A 21814-nucleotide genomic window follows, 5' to 3' on the forward strand; every position below is an offset into this window, starting at 1 on the left:
TAAGGTAAAAGTGGTCTCTGCAGCGGATACGCCGGAAGATCACTTTTTTTGGCAGCAGGAGAGTGCTTACTGGACCTGCAGGTAGCGGCGGAGATAATTGCGTTCTCTCCCATGGATGCCTGGCTCCCGACTGAGGGGAAGATGGCCCCTGCTCGGCTCCATGGCATGGGAGGGTCGGAAGCGACGTCAAACGTCACTTCCGCCCATAGCTCTTAAAGGAGAATTTTTTGTTTTTAATTTTTTTTTTCCAATTATTATTATATATATATATATTTTTATTATTATTGCATTTTATTGTATATATGAGATCTGAGGTCTTTTTGACCCCAGATCTCCTATTTAAAGAGGGATTCCACCAAAAAAAAAAATATTAAAAGCCAGCAGCTATAAATACTACAGCTGCTGACTTTTAATAAATGGACACTCACCTGTCCCGGGTTCCAGCGTTGCCGGCAGCCGAGGCCGATCGATCGCTCGGCCCTCGGCTGCTGTCGCCACCATTCTAGGTGAGGGAATCAGGAAGTGAAGCAATCGGCTTCACTTCCCGGTTCCCTACTGCGCATGCGCGAGCCGCGCCGCGCAATAGGAGATCTCCGCGCTGTCACTGGGACCCGTGTGTGTGTCCCAGCAGACAGCGCGGCAGGGCAGGAAATGGCGTAGACTCCCACGGGAGTCTATGCCCGGAAGTGGGTGTAAATACCTGTCTTTGACAGGTATCTCCACCCCCTCCCCCTGAAAGGTGTCAATTGTGACACCGGAGGGGGGGGGGGGGGAGGGATCCGATCAGCGGAGGTTCCACTTTAGGGTGGAATCCCGCTTTAAGAGGTCCTGTCATGCTTTTTTTTTCTATTACAAGGGATGTTTACATTCCTTGTAATAGGAATAAAAGATAAATAAATAAAAGTAAAATAAGTAAGAAAAAAAATACATTTTTTTTTTTTTTTTTTTTTATAAAGCACGCAGAAGCGAACGTGAGTAGTGCCCGCATATGAAAATGGTGTTTAAACCACACATATGAGGTATCGCCGCGATCGTCGAGATATATTTTTGTCCTAGACCTCTGTAACTCAAAACTGGTAACCTGTAGAAATTTTTAAACATTGCCTATAGAGATTTTTAAGGGTAAAAGTTTGTCGCCATTCCACGAGCGGACACAATTTTTTGAACATTTTGGGTATCAATTTACTTGGCGTAACATTATCTTTTGACAATATAAAAAAAAAATTGGGCTAACTTTACTGTTGTCTTATTTTCTATTTCAAAAAAGTGATTTTTTTTCCAAAATACGCAAATGTGCAAATACAGTGTAACAGGCGATGTTTAAAACTTTTTACAGGTTGCATGTTTTGAGTTACGGAGGAGGTCTAGGGCTAGAATTATTGCTCTAACGATCACGTGGCGATATCTCACACGTGTGGTTTGAACACTGTTTTCATATGCGGGTTGCTACTGTGTTCGCTTCTGAGCACAAGCTTGTCAGGATGGAGCGCTTTAAAAAAAAATTCTTTTTTTCTTATTATTTTACTTTTAATTTTTTATTTTAACACGGTGGTTTTATTTTGTTTTTTGTTTTTTTTGTGTAAATCGAGAATTTATACACACATTTTTGCAATAGGACTTTATTCAATGGAATGCACTGTTTGAATTTAATAACACAGATTTGTGTTATTCCCTATGAATAAATTCCCTATAAGAGTGTAGCGCTGCAATATATATACTGTGTTTTATATATTGATTTTCTGTAGAGTGAGGCGATTCAATAGGAGTGTTCAGCAGCTGATATATTATATTATATATATATATATATATATATATATATATATATATATATATATATATATATATATATATATATATATATATATATATATATATATATATATATATTTACATATACATTTAATATAATTTTATATATATATATATATAATTATATGATGTGATACATAGTCTTTGATATATTTTTATTTTATATTGCATTTATAATAATCCTTTTGCATTTGTCACTTTAATTATAATTTAGGGGGGTCGCTGAATGTCACGTATACAATATAATGTATTCTATTCCCAAATTGTAATACAACATGCAGTACTGCTGACTGTCCTCCAGAGGTCGCCTCTAGATGAATCTATCACACAGCATGCAGTAGGGGTGACTGTCCTCTAGGTGTCACCCTTAGATTCATTTTGGGAATTTTTGCTTTCTAGATCTTCTAGAAGTTTGAAGAAGTTTTTCTGAGAGCTCCCAGCATGCACTGCAGCTGCGACAAAACTGAGAACCTTTAGTCACTGTGACTAGAGCACTACAAATCCCAGCATACATGCTTGTTAAACTTTTTTTTTTTTTTTTTTGCTATTCTGAAAATGTTTTGATATCCCTAACAGTCATTTCTGTAAGACAACTCATTGTTACAAAGTGTAAGAAGAAGAAGAAAAAAAAAAGGAACCGCGCCTCCTTCAGAGCGTGTATTAATATGCCTTTGCATTTACCACAAACCACAAAAAAGCGCATATTTAAGGTGTGTCACCCTAAAGAAAGCAGAGCCCCCCCCCCCCTTTTTTTTTTTTTTCCTCTTTCTCGCCTTAATTTTTTTTTTTCTGACACCGTTAAAGATCACAGGTCCCAGTACAGCCTACCTTTTTTAAAAGGCTACCCCCAGAAAATGTCAATTAATTAATCAATATTAGCTAACATGACACAACTTGCAAAATTTCGTGCTAAATTTAAAAGATAAAACCGAGTTAAAGAGGAAGTATTCCCTGATGGGTTTTGCTTCCTCTTTGTTCTCCTGCAAATTAAAAGCATAATGGGCCAGTGTGCACCGCATGCCAGCCCATTATGTGCTACTTACCCGCAAACAAAGCCCCGCACCGTCCCTGGCTGGAGTCGCGTGACGCAGAGGGACGTTTCTTCTCAGCGCATGCGTTGATGACATCATCGGCGCACTACAAGGTAAATTTCTCCTAAAGGGTGCACGTTTTAGGAGATATTTACAGTACCTATAGGTAAGCCTTTTTTATAGGATTACCTATAGGTACAACTTCCACATTGGGGGGGGTATACAACCACTTTTTAAAGCTCCATATGTGAATAAGGCATTTTCATATTTTTTTTTTGTTTGTTTTGTTATGTGGCTGGGGCTGTGTGCAGGCAGGGTTTGTTATGCTATGGGGATGCAGCACCTGTATGAACACAGCTTCAGGTCCTAATTTGACAGGGGTGGGAGTACTGGTGTACTGCCCTCAACGCAGGCAGTGTGCAATTGGGGGCCACTCGCCTACACCTGCACATGTGTCAAATTAGGACTAGGGCTGTGGCTGTGTGCAGGCTGCCTTTGTTATGCTGTGGGGATGCAGCAGCTGTATGAACAGCCAGTATGAAATTGGGGGCCACTCGCACACATCTGCACATGTTTCAAATTAGTACTAGGGCTGTGTGCAGGCAGCCTTTGTTATGCTGTGGGGATGCAGCTGCAGGTGCTAATTTGACAGCTGTGTGAGTACTGGTGTAACGCCCTGAACACAGACAGTGTGCATTTGGGGGGCCACTCATCCACATCTGCTCATGCTTCAACTTAGGACTGGGGCTGTGTGCAGGCAGCCTTTGTTATGCTGTGGGGATGCAGCAGCTGTTACGAACACAGCCGCAGGTCATAATTTGACAGTTGTGTGAGTACAGGTGTACCGCCCTGAACACAGGCAGTGTGCAATTGGGGGGCCACTCGCCTACACCTGCAAATGTGTCAAATTAGGGCTGGGGCAGCTCCGTCCTTAAGAGGCAGCTGCCCTGGGCCCTGTCATTGTTGTGGGGCCCAAATCGACTGCCTCATACTTGCCAACTATCCCAGTTTAAATTCCCTTGTCCCTTGAAGTTTTAGTCCTGTGCGGTGTCCTGATATCTCAGTGTGAAGTGCTGCTATTAATGCTGCCCAGCTCTGCCCTATTGTTGTGTACAGATGACTCACCTGCAGACCCTGTGTTTACATGTAAATAACCATCATTCATATGTAAATAGCGGCAGCATTACTAAGTAAATAGCTGTGGTCTTCGGCATTGATATGTAAATAAAGACGGCAGTCATATGTATATCATGCCCCCTGCAATGAGGAGATGATGTGCTATAACCTCTAGCAACCAATCAGTGAGAAGTATTACTGTAACATAATCTCTAGCAGCCGATTAACAAGCAGAAATCATGTGCTGTAACCTCTAGCAACTAATCAATGAACCGTAATGTGTGCTGTAACCTCTAGCAACCAGTCAGTAAGCAGTAATCATATGCTGTAACCGCTGGCAACCAATTACAAATGCTGCCTGATCTGATACAGTAAACTAATTTTAAGTCTTCTGCTATTTATTGTAGGTGGAGAGTGACATTGCATTTGGGGGGGAGGGGGGGCAAGAAAATCTGTACAGAGTACTTGGGGCCCTGTAGCAGAAAGCGGTCCTCATCCTCCAGGACCCCCTGGTCACATTGCTTCCACAGTCTACTCTCCCTGGGCTTGTAGGTCTGTCTGTGCCATCCTAGTTCCTGTGGGCGCTGAGACTGTACAGGCTCTATATGACTTTGGGGTCTTGTAGAACCTCCAGGTATGGGGCCAGTTTGTAATTTCTCTGCAGTGGCTGGTAAGCAGTTTATTTGGATATTTCATTACTCCATTCTCTGACATATTTTTCTTTCATTATGTCTTTTATTTGAAATTTTGCCAGGCCGCATTGTGGGGAGTTTGGGATAGACAAGGTGCTGCTGAGCTGTTGCAGGCTGCGCAGTTTGACCTGGTCCTTGTTGGTCAGTAAGGCTTTATGATGGCATGAGTTGGGGCTGCTGTTTTGTAGGTGGCCCCAGTGTGACGGTGCCCTCTTCTGTATTGTGAGCAGTAAGGGGAATCTGCCTAACTCGGCCCAGCAAGTGTTGTTAGAGGTGCTCCGATGAGCATGGAGGAGGTGCTCCGATGGGCTTGGAGGAGGTGCATCCGATGAGCATGGAGGAGGCGCTCCGATGGGCTTGGAGGAGGCGCTCCGATGGGGCTTGGAGGAGGCGCTCCGATGGGCTTGGAGGAGGCGCTCCGATGGGCTTGGAGGAGGCGCTCGATGGGCTTGGAGGAGGCATCTCTGAAGGCTTGGAGGAGGCATCTCTGATGGGCTTGAAGGAGGCATCTCTGATGGGCTTGAAGGAGGCATCTCTGATGGGCTTGAAGGAGGCATCTCTGATGGGCTTGAAGGAGGCATCTCTGATGGGCTTGAAGGAGGCATCTCTGATGGGCTTGAAGGAGGCATCTCTGATGGGCTTGAAGGAGGCATCTCTGATGGGCTTGAAGGAGGCATCTCTGATGGGCTTGGGCGAGGCGCTCTGATGGGCTTGGGCGAGGTGCTCCGATGGGCTTGGGCTTGCAGAATTCCAGATGGAACAATTTGGTTGGGTTGGAGTCCCATGTTGGTTGGTCTAGATGGGTGCCATGGCTTCCATTAAGGAGCATTGGGATTATGACACTGTCAAAGCCAGACTCTTGTTGGTGGTCTAGGTGATCTGGCTGTCTCCTGATGGCATTGAAGGTTCTGCATGCCTCGTCTTTCAGGGCCTTTATGGCTGGCTTAAAACCTTCTGATTGGTTCATTATTAGACCGATGTGTGCGTGGCTGTGAGTTTTATCAAGACTACAGTTGCAAAGGGAGAACTCTTGACCTGTTTGGAGTTCTTCCTCTGGAACGCCATGATTGTTGTTTTCTTTGGGTTGCTGGGTAGTATGGACATGACTTGTTCTCTTCCCCACATGCTGCATGTATTCACCTGAAATCCTTCTCCCCCTACAAATTGTCCACCAACTCCTACACAACCGTTAAGATTTTAGGGACAGACAAGAAAATCCATGATAGTGACGGTTTGGATTTGTCTTGTGTACAGAACAAAAGAAGAGAAAACTGATTAGACAGAAAATTTGAGTTTTTTGGAGAGGAAAGAGAACTAGGTCAGATGGAGATGCCAGAGAGTCCTGTGTCCTCCCTGCAGGCCATGAATGTGGGAGATGGTGAGATGTGAGCACCTGGAGGGCACTGGGTCAGGTAGAAGAGGGATGTATATTGGGTGTGACTCCTCGGACTAGATAAGGCTGGCCTGGTCATGTTGTCACTGTAGGTGGGCTAATCATATATACAGGTCACAATGCTGGTTTGCTATGAAGAATACCAGAGCACATAACCCAACACCATTATTTATAGAGATTAGATAACCGATTGTGCAGATTGTGAGACTGCAGTTAAAAATTTAAGTTGCTCTCTGCTGTTTTCTACCTCCTTTTTGCCTGCCTGTTTTGAAATTTCAGCTGGTGAGTAGGGAATGATGGGTGCATAGTGTAAAATGAGGACACCAGGGGATTGCAAGCCGCACAGTAAAGAAATAAACACCTTAGGTCACGTCTCAGTGAGTGTCTATCCGTGATTAGAGAGGGTTGTATATTTGTTAGAAAGTTTTATCTGCTGTCATGTTGCAGTAAACACAGGACATTGAACTCTGATATACTCCGAAGTATAAGTGCAATCTCTGATCCCGTTATCTGTGATCCAGCGTCCGATATGCAGAACCATATATCCACCAACTGTCTGCGTATATACAAGGATCATGAAAAGAAAGTCTCCATGGCATGGAATATTGAGAAACATTTGTGATATGTTGTAGATCTTTGTTAAAGTGGTTGTAAACCATTACAAACCACTTTGACCTACAGGTAAGCCTAGATTAAGGCTTACCTGTAGGTCCAAGCAATATCTCCTAAACCTATATGGTTTAGGAGATATTTGGCCGAAAGCAGGCACCGCTGTCTACGGCGCATGCGCCGTAGACAGCGGCGCGCAGGCGCACTGAGGGTGTCATTTCCAAGAATGGAGCTGCCGCGCGTGTCGACTCCCGTGCGCATGCGCGGGAGTGACGTCATCGCGGCTTCGCCGAATGACAGCAGCGGAGCTGCGAGACCCACCAACAAGATGGATGCGGCGGACTACAGGGGACAGCGGCGACTTCGCTGGCTCCTGTGTCAGGTAAGTGACACATAATGGACTCCTATGCGATGCACAGTAGTCCATTATGCTTTGCCTTTGCAGGGAATGAAAGAGGAAGTAAACTCATCAGGGTTTACCTCCTCTTTAAGGCTTCATTCAAAAAGACTGTAAAAACAGGCAGTTCAGCCCCAATGTATGTACTGTACTTTACATCTCAGATCAGTCCTAATGTATACTTCACACCTCAGATCAGACCCAATGTATGTACTTCACACCTCAGATCAGACCCAATGTATGTACTTCACACCTCAGATCAGACCTAATGTATGTACTTCACACCTCAGATCAGATCCAATGTACTTCACACCTCAGATCAGATCCAATGTACTTCACGCCTCATATCAGTCCCAATGTATGTACTTCACGCCTCAGATCATACACAATGTATGTACTTCCCACCTCAGATCAGACCCAATGTATGTACTTCACACCTGAGATCAGACCCAATGTATGTACTTCCCCCCTCAGATCAGACCCAATGTATGTACTTCACACCTCAGATCAGACCCAATGTATGTACTTCACACCTCAGATCAGACCCAATGTACTTCACGCCTCATATCAGTCCCAATGTATGTACTTCATGCCACAGATCATACACAATGTATGTACTTCCCACCTCAGATCATACCCAATGTATGTACTTCCCCCCTCAGATCATACCCAATGTATGTACTTCCCCCCTTAGATCATACCCAATGTATGTACTTCACACCTCAGATCAGACCCAATGTATGTACTTCACACCTCAGATCAGACCTAATGTATGTACTTCACACCTCAGATCAGACCCAATGTATGTACTTCACACCTCAGATCAGACCTAATGGATGTACTTCACACCTCAGATCACACCTAATGTATGTACTTCACACCTCAGATCAGACCCAATGTATGTACTTCACACCTCAGATCAGATCCAATGTACTTTACGCCTCATATCAGTCCCAATGTATGTACTTCACGCCTCAGATCATACACAATGTATGTACTTCCCACCTCAGATCAGACCCAATGTATGTACTTCCCCCTCAGATCATACCCAATGTATGTACTTCCCCCCTCAGATCATACCCAATGTATGTACTTCCCCCCCCTCAGATCAGACCCAATGTATGTACTTCACACCTCAGATCAGACCCAATGTATGTACTTCCCCCCTCAGATCAGACCCAATGTATGTACTTCACACCTCAGATCAGACCCAATGTATGTACTTCACACCTCAGATCAGACCCAATGTATGTACTTCCCCCCCCCTCAGATCAGACCCAATGTATGTACTTCCCCCCCCCCCTCAGATCAGACCCAATGTATGTACTTCACACCTCAGATCAGACCCAATGTATGTACTTCCCCCCTCAGATCAGACCCAATGTATGTACTTCACACCTCAGATCAGACCCAATGTATGTACTTCACACCTCAGATCAGACCCAATGTATGTACTTCACACCTCAGATCAGACCCAATGTATGTACTTCACACCTCAGATCAGACCCAATGTATGTACTTCACACCTCAGATCAGACCCAATGTATGTACTTCACACCTCATATCAGTCCCAATGTATGTACATTCTGGAGGAGTAGGTCAAAGACTTTTCTACGGTTGGGGAAGACATTCTGGAGGAGTTGGTTAGAGACTGTTCTACGGTTAGGGAAGGCATCCTAGAGGAGTCTGTCATAGACTGTTCTAAGGTTGGGGAATACAGTCTAGTAGAGTCAATCGGAGTTTGTTCTACGGTTGGGGAAGACGCTCTGGGGGAGTCGGTCAGAGACTGTTCTACGGTTGGGGAAGACTTCCTGAAGGAGTCAGTCAGATACTGTTCTACGGTTGGAGAAGACGCCCTGGGGGAGTCGGTCAGAGACTGTTCATACGGTTGGAGAAGGTGTCCTAGGGGAGTCCATCAGAGACTGTTCTACGGTTGGGGCAGACTTCCTAGTGGAGTCATTCAGGGATTGTTCTACGATTGGGGAAGACACCCTAGAGCAGCGATGGCGAACCTTGGCACCCCAGATGTTTTGGAACTACATTTCCCATGATGCTCCACTACACTGCAAGGTACCAGAGCATCATGGGAAATGTAGTTCCAAAACATCTGGCGTGCCAAGGTTCGCCATCACTGCCCTAGAGGGTCAGTCAGAGACTGTTCTATGGTTGGGACAGATTTCCTAGTGGAGTCATTCAGAGATTGACTGACCCTCTAAGACAGTGATGGCGAACCTTGGCACCCCAGATGTTTTGGAACTACATTTCCCATGATGCTCCACTACACTGCAGAGTACATGAGCATCATGGGAAATGTAGTTCCAAAACATCTGGGGTGCCGAGGTTCGCCATCACTGCTCTAGGGTGTCTTCCCCAATCATAGAACAATCTCTGAATGACTCCACTAGGAGGTCTGCCCCAAACGTAGAAAAGTCTCTGACTGACCCTCTAGGGCAGTGATGGCGAACCTTGGCACCCCAGATGTTTTGGAACTACATTTCCCATGATGCTTTGGCACTCTGCAGCATAGTGGAGCATCATGGGAAATGTAGTTCCAAAACATCTGGGGTGCCAAGGTTCGCCATCACTGCTCTAGGGTGTCTTCCCCAATCGTAGAACAGAGACTGTTCTACGGTTGGGAAAGGCATCCTAGAGAAGTTAGTCAGAGACAGTCATGTCCTGGAACAGTCAGTCAGAGATTGTTCTACGGTTGAATACGTCCTGGAGAAGTCAGTCAGTGACTATTCTATGATTGAAGACAGGAGTCATGCTGTAGGGGACAGAGATTAGGGACATGCTCAAGGAAACTGCTAATACAAAGCTCCCAATACTGGGGCCCGAGGGCCACACTGAAAACACAAGTTGGGCACCAGGGTTTCCACGTTGACTGTATTATAAAAAGAAAACCCCTATCTCTGTCTTAAATTTGAGTCTGACTCTTCAGCCTGAGAGTCAGAGGTCACCAGTCCATATCCTGCCAGTTGCTTCTTCTCACACATTGTCTCCCAGCTACTGAGTGCGCCTAAGACTTTATTTACACAATCTTGCAAAGCACCCTTCAGCTCCAGTTTGAGAATTCTAAAATGTATCATAATGGGAGCGCTGGCTATCACTTTAAATGCTACCTACTAAAGGAAACCAGCATCCAAAACTGATGGCTCTATTCTAGGCAGATGCTGCTAAGTTGAGTCCATTCGCATCCCTTAGCACTCTCGCCAGAATAAGATGGTGTCGCTCCTTCCTTGGGAGGTTTAACGAACGCACCGCGCTCCACCCAGAAGTGAAATAATGAGATTTAGGTGGTGCGTTGGCAAGGCTTCTTTCCCGGATCTATGTACTCTCGGGATGCAGGTCATTATAATTCGAGTCATTGTACTTCCTCCGCTTCTCCAGTCACCTGCCGTGTATAATGAGCTATTGTTAGGGCACCTGTCTGCACCAGACACAGCGTGCTGCTATTGTGTACAACCTGACCATGAAATCGCTCAGCCGCCTCCACCAATTAACCCCGTCAGCTGACGCTCATTTATTTTTAACGTGTGTGGGTGCCAGTATGCGTGCATATGTAGGTAGATCTCTAGATCAGCAATTCTCAACCTTTCCTCAGTTCTGACACGCTTTCCAAAATCTGAAGAACACCTCACCTCCTTTCCCCCCCAGGTGAACCACACCATGCCTTATCACCATAAATCTGGCCTTTGTTTGGTGGTAAATACACATCTCCCGATTATTTTTTATTTTTTTTATATTTAAAGGAAAACTGTCCAAAGATAGTAAAATAATTATAATTTTAGTAAAAATATAGTGTATTTCCTGCCATTACCATGACCCACCCCCAAAGAAAACCAAAATAAAGTCTCCTCCTCCCAACATGGGAACGACCATGTAATGCGCTGTGACCTTTAACGCCTCATTGCGTGTCAAGGACAGCTCCCGGTCTCTAGTAATGATTGGCTGTCACAGACCAATCACAGTGGTCACATGCTCAAGCAGACCCCCCCTCCCCCCCCCCCAGTTGTAAAGCCGGCCATTGATGGATCAAATTTTGGCTGGGTCAGTCGGGACCAGTTGAGATTTGATCCATCTATGGGTAGGCTAGTTGATCAACTTCAGTACAACCGGCCTGTCAGCTTTTTTTCTTTTGATCATGGCCAGCAGCTATAGCAGCCAGCAGTAATCATTGTGTTCCACCAGCTTAGAAGGCTCCCTGCCGCCAGAACACAATAGTGCTGCAGGAGGCTTCAACTGTGTTGATGGGGGAAGGGAAATCAAGCTATTTTTTTTTTTTTTCTTTCTTTCCTGCATCCCCTGGTTGCAGGAAAGAAAATTGTGTAACGTATGGCCTGCTTAATAGCCCAGTTAAAGGGTATGCTGGGGCAGGAAGGGATTATACTTTTAGAGGTGAAGTTTTAGGCCCCATATTATCATAACATGCTTGACAAAGGGGTCCTGTGCCCCACCAAAGCGTTGCACTTGGTCCTTTGTGATGTGATCATTCTGCAGTAAAATCTTCAGGCGACATTTGATGATCCTTGGTGTGCTGGCGAATATCTGCACTGATGCCCTACACTATGGCGCGCAGGGGCAGATCCCGCATTTTATGCGCTACATGCATAGGGCAGCCCAGTGATTTTAATGTAGCTCATGCAGCTTTTTGTGCGTTCTTTAACCACTCCTACAGGGCTGCTCTCTAGTACTGGGAGGGTGTCCCCCCAAAACATGCCTCCCTGGGCCCACATCATGCTCACTCTGTAACCCATGTGTCCTTCAGACTCAGCTGATCACAGATCGAGGTAAAGAGCCAATCACAGTAACCCTTTACCATCAGCAGCTAGGTCTTATCACAGCTGATCACATGTAAACAAACTTACCGGTTTTTGACAGTCCATGTGCTGTATCTGTTGGCAATTAGCTGAAAACTTGTCAGTTGATTGTTTACACTGATAAGCAGGGCACTCTCAGTGCCCATCCAGTGCAGCCTCGTCAGTGCCCATCCAGGGCAGCCTCGTCAGTGCCCATCCAGTGCAGCCTCGTCAGTGCCCATGCCAGTGCAGCCTCGTCAGTGCCCATCCAGTGCATGCCTCATCAGTGCCCATCCAGTGCAGCCTCATCAGTTCAGACTTATCAATGCCTATCAGTACAGTATCAACAGTGCTGCCTCATTAGTGCCCATCCAGTGAGCCTCATTAGTGCCTATCGTGCATCCTTCCTTCCTTCCTTCCTTCCTTCCTTTCCTTTTTCTTCCTTTCGTTCCTTCTTTCTTTCCTTTCTTCCTTCCTTCCCTTCTTTTTTTTTTTTCCTTCCTTCCTTCCTTTCCTTGCTTTCTCTCTTTCCTTCGTCCCTTCTTATAGCTCCTTTCCTTCCTTACTTCCTTTCTTTCTTGCTTGCTTTTTTTCATTCTTCTTTCTTTCTCTCCCTCTGTCTGTCCTTCCTTCCTTTCTTCCTTCCTTCCTTCCTTCCTTTCTTCCTTCCTTTCTTCCTTCCTTCCTTTCTTCCTTCCTTCCTTCTTTCTCTCCTTCCTTCCTTCCTTCCTTCCTTTCTCTCCTTCCTTTCTCTCCTTTCTCTCCTTCCTTCCTTCCTTACTTACTTTCTCTCCTTCCTTCCTTTCTCTCCCTTCCTTCCTTTCTCTCCTTCCTTTCTTTCCTTCCTTCCTTCCTTCGTTTCTCTCCTTCCTTTCTCTCCTTCCTTCCTTCCTTCCTTCCTTCCTTCCTTCCTTTCTTCCCTTCCTTTCTCTCCTTTCTCCCTTCCTTATTCTCCTTTCTTCCTTCCTTTCTCTCCTTTCTTCCTTCCTTTCTCTCCTTTCTTCCTTCCTTTCTCTCCTTTCTCTCCTTTCTTCCTTCCTTTCTCTCCTTTCTTCCTTCCTTTCTCTCCTTTCTTCCTTCCTCTCCTTTCTTCCTTCCTTTCTCTCCTTTCTTCCTTTCTTTCTCTCCTTTCTTCCTTTCTTTCTCTCCTTTCTTCCTTTCTTTCTCTCCTTTCTTCCTTCCTTTCTCTCCTTTCCTTCCTTTCTCTCCTTTCTCTCCTTTCTTCCTTCCTTTCTCTCCTTTCTTCCTTTCCTTCCTTCCTTTCTCTCCTTTCTTCCTTCCTTCCTTTCTCTCCTTCCTTCCTTTCTCTCCTTTCTCTCCTTCCTTCCTTTCTCTCCTTTCTCTCCTTCCTTCCTTCCTTTCTCTCCTTCCTTCCTTCCTTTCTCTCCTTTCTCTCCTTCCTTCCTTCCTTTCTCTCCTTCCTTCCTTTCTCTCCTTCCTTCCTTTCTCTCCTTCCTTCCTTTCTCTCCTTCCTTCCTTTCTCTCCTTTCTTCCTTTCTCTCCTTTCTCTCCTTTCTCTCCTTTCTCTCCTTTCCTTTCTCTCCTTCATTCCTTCCTTTCTTTCCTTCCTTCCTTTCTCCCTTCCTTCCTTACTTTCTCTCCTTCCTTTCTCTCCTTCCTTTCTCTCCTTCCTTTCTCTCCTTTCTTTCTCTCCTTTCTTCCTTCCTTCCTTCTCTCCTTTCTTCCTTCCTTCCTTCCTTTCTCTCCTTTCTTCCTTCCTTCCTTCCTTTCTCTCCTTTCTTCCTTCCTTCCTTCCTTTCTCTCCTTTCTTCCTTTCTCTCCTTCCTTCCTTCCTTCCTTTCCTTCTCTCCTTCCTTCCTTCCTTCCTTCCTTTCTCTCCCTTCTCTCCCTTTCTCTCCCTTCTCTCCCTCCTTCCTTCCTTCCTTCCTTCCTTTCTCTCCTTCCTCCTTCCTTCCTTCCTTCCTTTCTCTCCTTCTCTCCTTCTTTCCTTCCTTCCTTCCTTCCTTCCTTCCTTCCTTCCTTTCTCTCCCTTTCTCCTTCCTTCCTTTCTCTCCTTCCTTCCTTCCTTCCTTCCTTCCTTCCTTCCTTCCTTCCTTTCTCTCCTTCCTTCCTTCCTTCCTTTCTCTCCCTTCTCTCCTTACTTCCTTCCTTCCTTCCTTTCTCTCCCTTCCTTTCTCTCCTTCCTCCTTTCTCTCCTTCCTTTCTCTCCTTCCTTTCTCCTTCCTTTCTCTCCTTCCTTCCTTTCTCTCCTTCTCTCCCTTTCTCTCCCTTCTCTCCCTTTCTCTCTCCTTCTCTCCCTCCTTCCTTTCTCTCCCTTCTCTCCTTCCTTCCTTCCTTCCTTCCTTCCTTCCTTCCTTTCTCTCCTTCTCTTTCTCTCCTTCCTTTCTCTCCTTCTCTCCTTCCTTCCTTCCTTTCTCCCTTCCTTCTTCCTTCCTTTCTTCCTTTCTTCCTTCCTTTCTCTCCTTCCTTTCTCTCCTTCCTTTCTCTCCTTCCTTTCTCTCCTTCCTTTCTCTCCTTCCTTCCCTTCCTTCTCCTTCCTTCCTTCCTTCCTTCCTTCCTTCCTTCTCTCCTTCCTTCCTTCCTTCCTTCCTTCCTTCCTTCCTTTCCCTTCTCTTCCTTCCTTCCTTTCTTTCTCCTTCTCTTCCTTCCTTCCTTCCTTTCTCTCCTTCTCCTTCCTTCCTTCCTTCCTTCCTTCCTTCCTCCCTTCTTCCCTTCCTTCCTTCCTTCCTTCCTTCCTTCCTTCCTCTTTCTCTCCCTTCTCTCCTCCTTTCTCTTCCTTCCTTCCTTCTTCCTTCCTTCCTTCCTTCCTTCCTTCCTCTCTCCTTCCTTCCTTCCTTCCTTCTTCCTTTCCCTTCTCTCCTTCCTTCCTTTCTCTCCCTTCTCTCCTTCCTTCCTTTCTCTCCCTTCTCTCCTCCTCCTTTCTCTCCCTTCTCTCCTTCCTTCCTTTCTCTCCCTTCTCTCCTTCCTTCCTTCCTCTCTCCCTTCTCGCCTTCCTTCCTTCCTTCCTTCTCTCCCTTCTCTCCTTCCTTCTTCCTTCCTTCCTTCCTTTCTCTCCTTCCTTTCTCTCCTTCCTTTCTCTCCTTCCTTTCCTTCTCTCCTTCCTTCTCTCTCCCTTCTCTCCTTCCTTCCTTCCTTCCTTCCTACCTTCCTTCCTTCCTTTCTCTCCCTTCTCTCCTTCCTTCCTTTCTCTCTCCCTTTCTCTCCTTTCTCTCCCTTCTCTCCCTCCTTCCTTTCTCTCCCTTCTCTCCTTCCTTCCTTCCTTCCTTCCTTCCTTTCTCTCCTTCTCTCCTTCCTTCCTTTCTCTCCCTTCTCTCCCTTTCTCTCCTTCTCTCCCTCCTTCCTTTCCTCCCTTCTCTCCTTCCTTCCTTCCTTCCTTCTTCCTTTCTCTCCCTTCTCTCCTTCCTTCCTTCCTTCCTTCCTTTCTCTCCCTTCTCTCCTTCCTTCCTTCCTTCCTTCCTTTCTCTCCCTTCTCTCCTTCCTTCCTTTCTCTCCTTCCTTCCTTCCTTCCTTCCTTCCTTCCTTCCTTTCCCTTCCCCTTCCTCTCCTTCTCTCCTTCCTTCCTTCCTTCCTTCCTTCCTTCCTTCCTTTCTCTCCCTTCCTTCTCTCTCTTCTTTCTCTCCCTTCTCTCCTTCCTTCCTTTCTCTTCTCTCCCTCTCTCTCTCCTTCCTTTCTCTCCCTTCTCTCCTTCCTTTCTCTCCCTTCTCTCCTTCCTTTCTCTCCCTTCTCTCCTTCCTTTCTCTCCTTCCTTCCTTTCTCTCCTTCCTTTCTCTCCTTCCTTCCTTCCTTCCTTCCTTTCTCTCCCTCTCCTCCTTCCTTCCCTTCTCTCCCTTCTCTCCTTCCTTCCCTTCTCTCCCTTCTCTCCTTCCTTCCTTCCTTCCTTCCTTCCCTTCTCTCCTTCCTTCCTTCCTTCCTTCCTTTCCCTTCTCTCCTTCCTTCCTTCCTTTCTCTCCCTTCTCTCCTTCCTTCCTTTCTCTCCCTTCTCTCCTTCCTTCCTTCCTTTCTCTCCCTTCTCTCCTTCCTTCCTTTCTCTCCCTTCTCTCCTTCCTTCCTTTCTCTCCCTTCTCTCCTTCCTTCCTTTCTCTCCCTTCTCTCCTTCCTCTCCTTCTCTCGCCTTCCTTCCTTCCTTCCTTTCTCTCCCTTCTCTCCTTCCTTCCTTTCTCTCCCTTCTCTCCTTCCTTCCTTCCTTTCTCTCCTTCCTTTCTCTCCTTCCTTTCTCTCCTTCCTTCCTTCCTTCCTTTCTCTCCCTTCTCTCCATTCCTTCTTTCCTACCTTCCTTCCTTCCTTTCTCTCCCTTCTCTCCTTCTTCCTTCCTTCCTTTCTCTCCTTCTCTCCCTTCTCTCCCTCCTTCCTTTCTCTCCCTTCTCTCTTCCTTCCTTCCTTCTTCCTTCCTTCCTTTCTCTCCCTTCTCTCCTTCCTTCCTTTCTCTCTCTCTCTCTCCTTCCTTCCTTTCTCTCCCTTCTCTCCTTCCTTCCTTTCTCTCCTTCCTTCCTTCCTTCCTTCCTTCCTTCCTTTCCTTCCTTCCTTCCTTCCTTCCTTTCTCTCCCTTCTCTCCTTCCTTCCTTCCTTCCTTCCTTCCTTCCTTCCTTCCTTTCTCTCCCTTCTCTCCTTCCTTTCTCTCCTTCCTTCCTTCCTTTCTCTCCCTTCTCTCCTTCCTTTCTCTCCTTCCTTTCTCTCCTTCCTTTCTCTCCTTCCTTCCTTCCTTCCTTCCTTCCTTCCCTTCTCTCCCTTCTCCTTCCTTCCTTCCTTCCTTCCTTCCTTCCTTCCTTCCCTTCTCTCCTTCCTTCCTTCCTTCTTCCTTCCTTCCCTTCTCTCCTTCCTTCCTTCCTTTCCCTTCTCTCCTTCCTTCCTTCCTTCCTTCCTTCCTTCCCTTCTCTCCCTTCTCTCCTTCCTTCCTTCCTTCCTTCCTTCCCTTCTCTCTTCCTTCCTTCCTTCTTCCTTTCTCTCCTTCCTTCCTTCCTTCCTTCCTTTCTCTCCCTTCTCTCCTTCCTTCCTTCCTTTCTCTCCCTTCTCTCCTTCCTTCCTTCCTTCTCTCCTTCTCTCCTTCCTTCCTTCCTTTCTCTCCCTTCTCTCCTTCCTTCCTTCCTTCCTTTCTCTCCCTTCTCTCCTTCCTTCCTTCCTTTCTCTCCTTCCTTCCTTTCTCTCCCTTCTCTCCTTCCTTCCTTCCTTTCTCTCCTTCTCTCCTTCCTTCCTTCCTTCCTTTCTCTCCCTTCTCTCCTTCCTTCCTTCCTTTCTCTCCCTTCTCTCCTTCCTTCCTTCCTTTCTCTCCCTTCTCTCCTTCCTTCCTTCCTTCCTTTCTCTCCCTTCTCTCCTTCCTTCCTTCCTTCCTTTCTCTCCCTTCTCTCCTTCCTTCCTTCTTTCTCTCCCTTCTCCCTTCCTTCCTTCCTTTCTCTCCCTTCTCTCCTTCCTTCCTTCCTTTCTCTCCCTTCTCTCCTTCCTTTCTCTCCCTCTCTCTCCTTCCTTCCTTCCTTCCTTCCTTTCTCTCCTTCCTTCCTTCCTTTCTCTCCCTTCTCTCCTTCCTTCCTTCCTTCCCTTCTCTCCTTCCTTCCTTCCTTCCTTTCTCTCCCTTCTCTCCTTCCTTCCTTCCTTCCTTCCTTTCTCTCCCTTCTCTCCTTCCTTCCTTCCTTCCTTTCTCTCCCTTCTCTCCTTCCTTCCTTCCTTCCTTCCTTCCTTCCCTTCTCTCCCTTCTCTCCCTTCCTTCCTTCCTTCCTTCCTTCTCTCCCTTCCTTCCTTCCTTCCTTCCCTTCTCTCCTTCCTTCCTTTCTCTCCCTTCTCTCCTTCCTTCCTTTCTCTCCCTTCTCTCCTTCCTTCCTTTCTCTCCCTTCTCTCCTTCCTTCCTTTCTCTCCCTTCTCTCCTTCCTTCCTTTCTCTCCCTTCTCTCCTTCCTTCCTTTCTCTCCCTTCTCTCCTTCCTTCCTTTCTCTCCCTTCTCTCCTTCCTTCCTTTCTCTCCCTTCTCTCCTTCCTTCCTTCCTCTCCCTTCCTTCCTTCCTTCCTTCCTTCCTTCCTTCCTTCCTTTCTCTCCCTTCTCTCCTTCCTTCCTTCCTTCCTTCCTTCCTTTCTCTCCCTTCTCTCCTTCCTTCCTTCCTTCCTTTCTCTCCCTTCCTTCCTTCCTTCCTTCCTTCCTTCCTCTCCCTTCTCTCCTTCCTTCTTTCCCCAGGCATTCCACTTGCCTTTTATTTTTTTATTTATTACAGGTACTTATATAGCACCATAAATTTGTGCAGCGCTTTACATATACATTGTACATTTGCATCAGTCTGTGCCCTTAAGGCGCTTACAATCTAAGGTCCCTAACTCACACACACACATACTAGGGACAATTTATCCAGGAGACAATTAACCTACCAGCATGTCTTTTGGAGCGTGGGAGGAAACCGGAGTACTCGGAGCAGACCAACGGAGGCACAGAGAGAACATGCATACTCCAGCATGTAGTGCCATGGTTAGGATTCCAACCGGCAACCCTAGTGCTGCTAGGCAGAAGTGCTAATCACTCAACTATTTAATTTAGTTTAAATGCATATACGATGTAAAGTAATGTATATTCTGTATCAGGGAGGTTATGTAGGGAGCCCCCTCTAGGGTACAGGAGTATGACCCCCCCACCTTGTGTTTCATTGCTCTCTGTCTTCCTGCAGGTGGTCCGCTGCGTACAGCACAGGAAGAGGATGCGCCGGAATCGCCTGTCTAAGGATCAGCTGAAGAAGATCCCCATTCATAAGTTTAAGAAAGGTCCGTATAGAACTGGGGTGTAACCCCACCACCACACCAAAATGTAAAAAAAGAAATGGCGTGGGGCCCCCCCCCCCAATCCATACCAGTCCCATTTCCGAGCATGCAGGACGGGAAAGGGAGAGGACAAGTGAGAGCTGCCCCCCCCAAAACCATCAGGTCACATGTCAAATGTAAAGGAGGGGTGCTTTGGTACGACGGGTTTGACAAGTCCTTTATTTAAAAATAAAACGGTGTCTTTTGGTGTAGATCCATCGCCAATCATGATGCCCACTGACTCAGAAAAAGGGAAAAAAATAAAAAGATCTGCTCCCGCCGTCTCCCTGCTCTGCCGTCTGACAATTCTTTAATAGCTAAGGGGCGGGGTCACCCCCAGCAACATCGCCCGTGCCGTCGGCGGCCCAGCAGTAAATTTTGGCATGGGGGTTGCCCTCAAAATCCACACCAGACCCAAAGGGCCTGGTATGGACTGGAGGACTAAAAAACACATGGGTGTGAACCTAGGGTAACAAAGTAACCTACCATGGCAGTAGTCTCTAATGGTCCCTTGTAACAGGGCAGCAGTTTTCTCAGTGATTATAAGAAGCTATTCAGCCTTGACTGCGTTTACATAAAAATGCAAGCCCCCATTCACACCTGAGCATTTAGTAGTGACAACGCTTAACGTTGCTTCCCGAAGCACTAAATCGCTCAAGATGAAGAGTCCCGTTCTTCTCAGTGGGCCTGTTCCCACCTGAGTGTTGCTTGTCGCGTGAAGCTCGAAAAAGTACATCATGAGCTTCTTTGGGGCAGAGGCTCTAGATCGCATGGCTACGCTCCCGCTAAGTGTGAATGGCGGCTAAGAGCCGTTAAAATTTTTTGTAAACTCGGGGATTAGACGTTTCTAATTTTCCATCATGTCCTATCCAGGAGACCCATATGAGGTGTGCGCCATCTGCCTTGAAGAATACGAAGAGGGTGACAAGCTTCGCGTTCTCCCATGTTCACATGGTAAGACCCCCCCCCCCCCCCCCCGATATGTGGATTTTGTGTTTGGAATATATATGGGGGGGATTCCTAGGGGGTGGTCGGCTGAGCTGATGACATCCCAATTCCTCTTCTCTTTACAGCATACCACAGCAGTTGTGTGGACCCCTGGCTGACTAAGACCAAGAAGAACTGCCCGGTTTGCAAACACCGCGTCCTGCGCTCTGAGGATGATTCGGACTCTGAGGGAGGGGGGGAAGAAGCTGGCGAGGGTGGACGAGGAGATGAGAGCGACAACGAGCGCACCCCTCTGCTGCGGCCCTCCCCGATGTTTGGGAGTATGGCCGAATCTCCACCTGCCCAACAGGGGGAGCAAGAGGAAGCACCCACTATGGCGGTTGCTGTGTGAGACCTCAAGCCACGTTTCATGGATTTAGACTGCCTGGTCCCCTCCAGAAACCCGTCTGTGTGTCTGTGTGTGTGTGGCTGACCCTTTGCTCTTGTGACTCACCCATCTTCACAGTAATCCTCTAAGTTTCGGGTATCCAGTCCTTTCCTGAACTTTTTGATTCTTGTTGGAAAATTTTGTTCCACCCACCTTGTGATGTTTCTTCTATTTCCCCAAATTCTTAGATTTTTTTTTTTTTTTTTTTTAATTCCTCCCTACATCCCATTTTAACTTCACTATTACTAAGGACATTTTGACGGCCAAGCCTGCCCTATACTGATATATTTTTTTAATGCTGAGTATATATTTCTGGGATGACCACCTTGTAGCTCATGGGACATTGGCGAGGACTGTTAACCACTAAGTTTGTGAAGGTCCTCGTTCTTCCAAGTTATGGTAAATCTAACCATAGCTAGTTATGGTCAACTGGACTTCTAAGACGTTGAGGACATTTTGCAACCTATTCATGTTGCTTCCTCATTTATAGTGAAGTCAGCAATATTTCCACAGTTAGCTCCTCCACCATTATGGTATCACGTCACCGAGTGTCAATGCTGGTGGCATGAACCACTGAAAGTCATGGTATATCTAGCAGTAGTTAGTCATGGTCAACTGAACTTCTTCTGGAATGTTGAGAACATTTTGGAAGCTTTCCAAGTGGCTTCCTCATTTCTAATGAAGTCAGCAACATATCCAAACGGTTAACTTCTCCACCACCATGGCATCACATCACCGAGCGTCGATGCTGATGGCATGAACCAACGAAAGTCATGGTATATCTAGTAGTAGTTAGTCATGGTCAACTGGACTTCTTCTGCAATGTTGATAACATTTTGAAAGCTATCCAAAATGGCTTCCTTATTTCTGGTGAAACTGCTCCTCCACCATCATAGTATCACATTAGCTCCTCCACCACTATGCTACCACATCACCGAGTGTCAATGCTGGTGGCATGAACCATTTTGAAAGCTCCCCATTTCTAGTGAAGTCGGGAACATTTCCACATGGTTAGCTTCTTGAACACCATGTGCCACACCACTGAGTGTCAATTTTGGTGGCATGAACCACCCAAGGTTTTCTTACATTCATTGACTCCATGGGTGAAATCTCTGCACCCAAGTTCCCAGCCCTTACTAGTTTTCGCATCCATGACCAGGAATAGTCACCCTCGTCCTTCCTTAAATTGCAGAGAGAAAGGGAAGGGGCACTAAGATTCCCATGACAAGAAAGATGAGGGCGAGCCAAGAACACCGACCCAATGATCTCAAAACTCAAGTCCCCAAGCTTCAGAATGGTTCAACTTCTTCATGTCTATTCAATACAGGAAAACTTATTTTGGGTGGGTTTTGCCTTTTTACTTTTTTTTTTTGCTGCTGCTGTCCGTGGGTTCTGTTATTATATGGCTAAAGAAAGAGGCACTCATTATCATGGAGCTGATATCTAGGCCCGATCGGTGGCTGATGAAGGGGTGTAGGCTTCTTTTGTGGAGGGAGATGTGTTTTGCACTCTTAATGACCTCTGTAATTAATCTCTGACTAATTATCCTGTACAGGTTTTTATATAAATGAAATTTCCTAACGAATGATGATTCTTTTGTCTTTTCGAAAAAAAAAAAAAAATACATATACTGATAGTTTTCCAGTGCCATCAACAAATTTAAAGCTAATCCAGTGACCTCACTTTTCTCAATGGCAGTATATGAATACATCTTAAGTCACATCACTACCCCCTAGGTTGTGAACAGAAAATGAAGGAGTGGTATTAGACTAATGTAATCTAATCTCTCTCTGCTCTCTCCTTCTGTGAGCACACTTGAATGGCCCTTAGTGTTGCCCTTTTCTCTCTCACTCCAAGTCCTGCAGA

General features: G+C 46.3%; 1 protein-coding gene across 1 annotated transcript in view; it reads left to right on the forward strand.

Annotated features, from left to right (window-relative positions):
* Positions 1–21533, forward strand: part of RNF167 (ring finger protein 167) — a gene marked incomplete in the record, with an annotated part of 45989 nt that extends 24456 nt beyond the window's left edge. Inside the window, 3 exon segments of the mRNA XM_077470841.1 lie at positions 18444–18537; positions 19447–19527; positions 19647–21533. Of these exon segments, the coding sequence (XP_077326967.1) occupies positions 18444–18537; positions 19447–19527; positions 19647–19912 (441 nt within the window).
* Positions 21534–21814: the final 281 nt, after the last annotated feature.

Source organism: Lithobates pipiens, unplaced genomic scaffold (assembly GCF_037356315.1).
Source record: "Lithobates pipiens isolate NorthernLeopardFrog02 unplaced genomic scaffold, aLitPip1_a1.2 Scaffold_8, whole genome shotgun sequence".
NCBI lineage: Eukaryota > Metazoa > Chordata > Amphibia > Anura > Ranidae > Lithobates > Lithobates pipiens.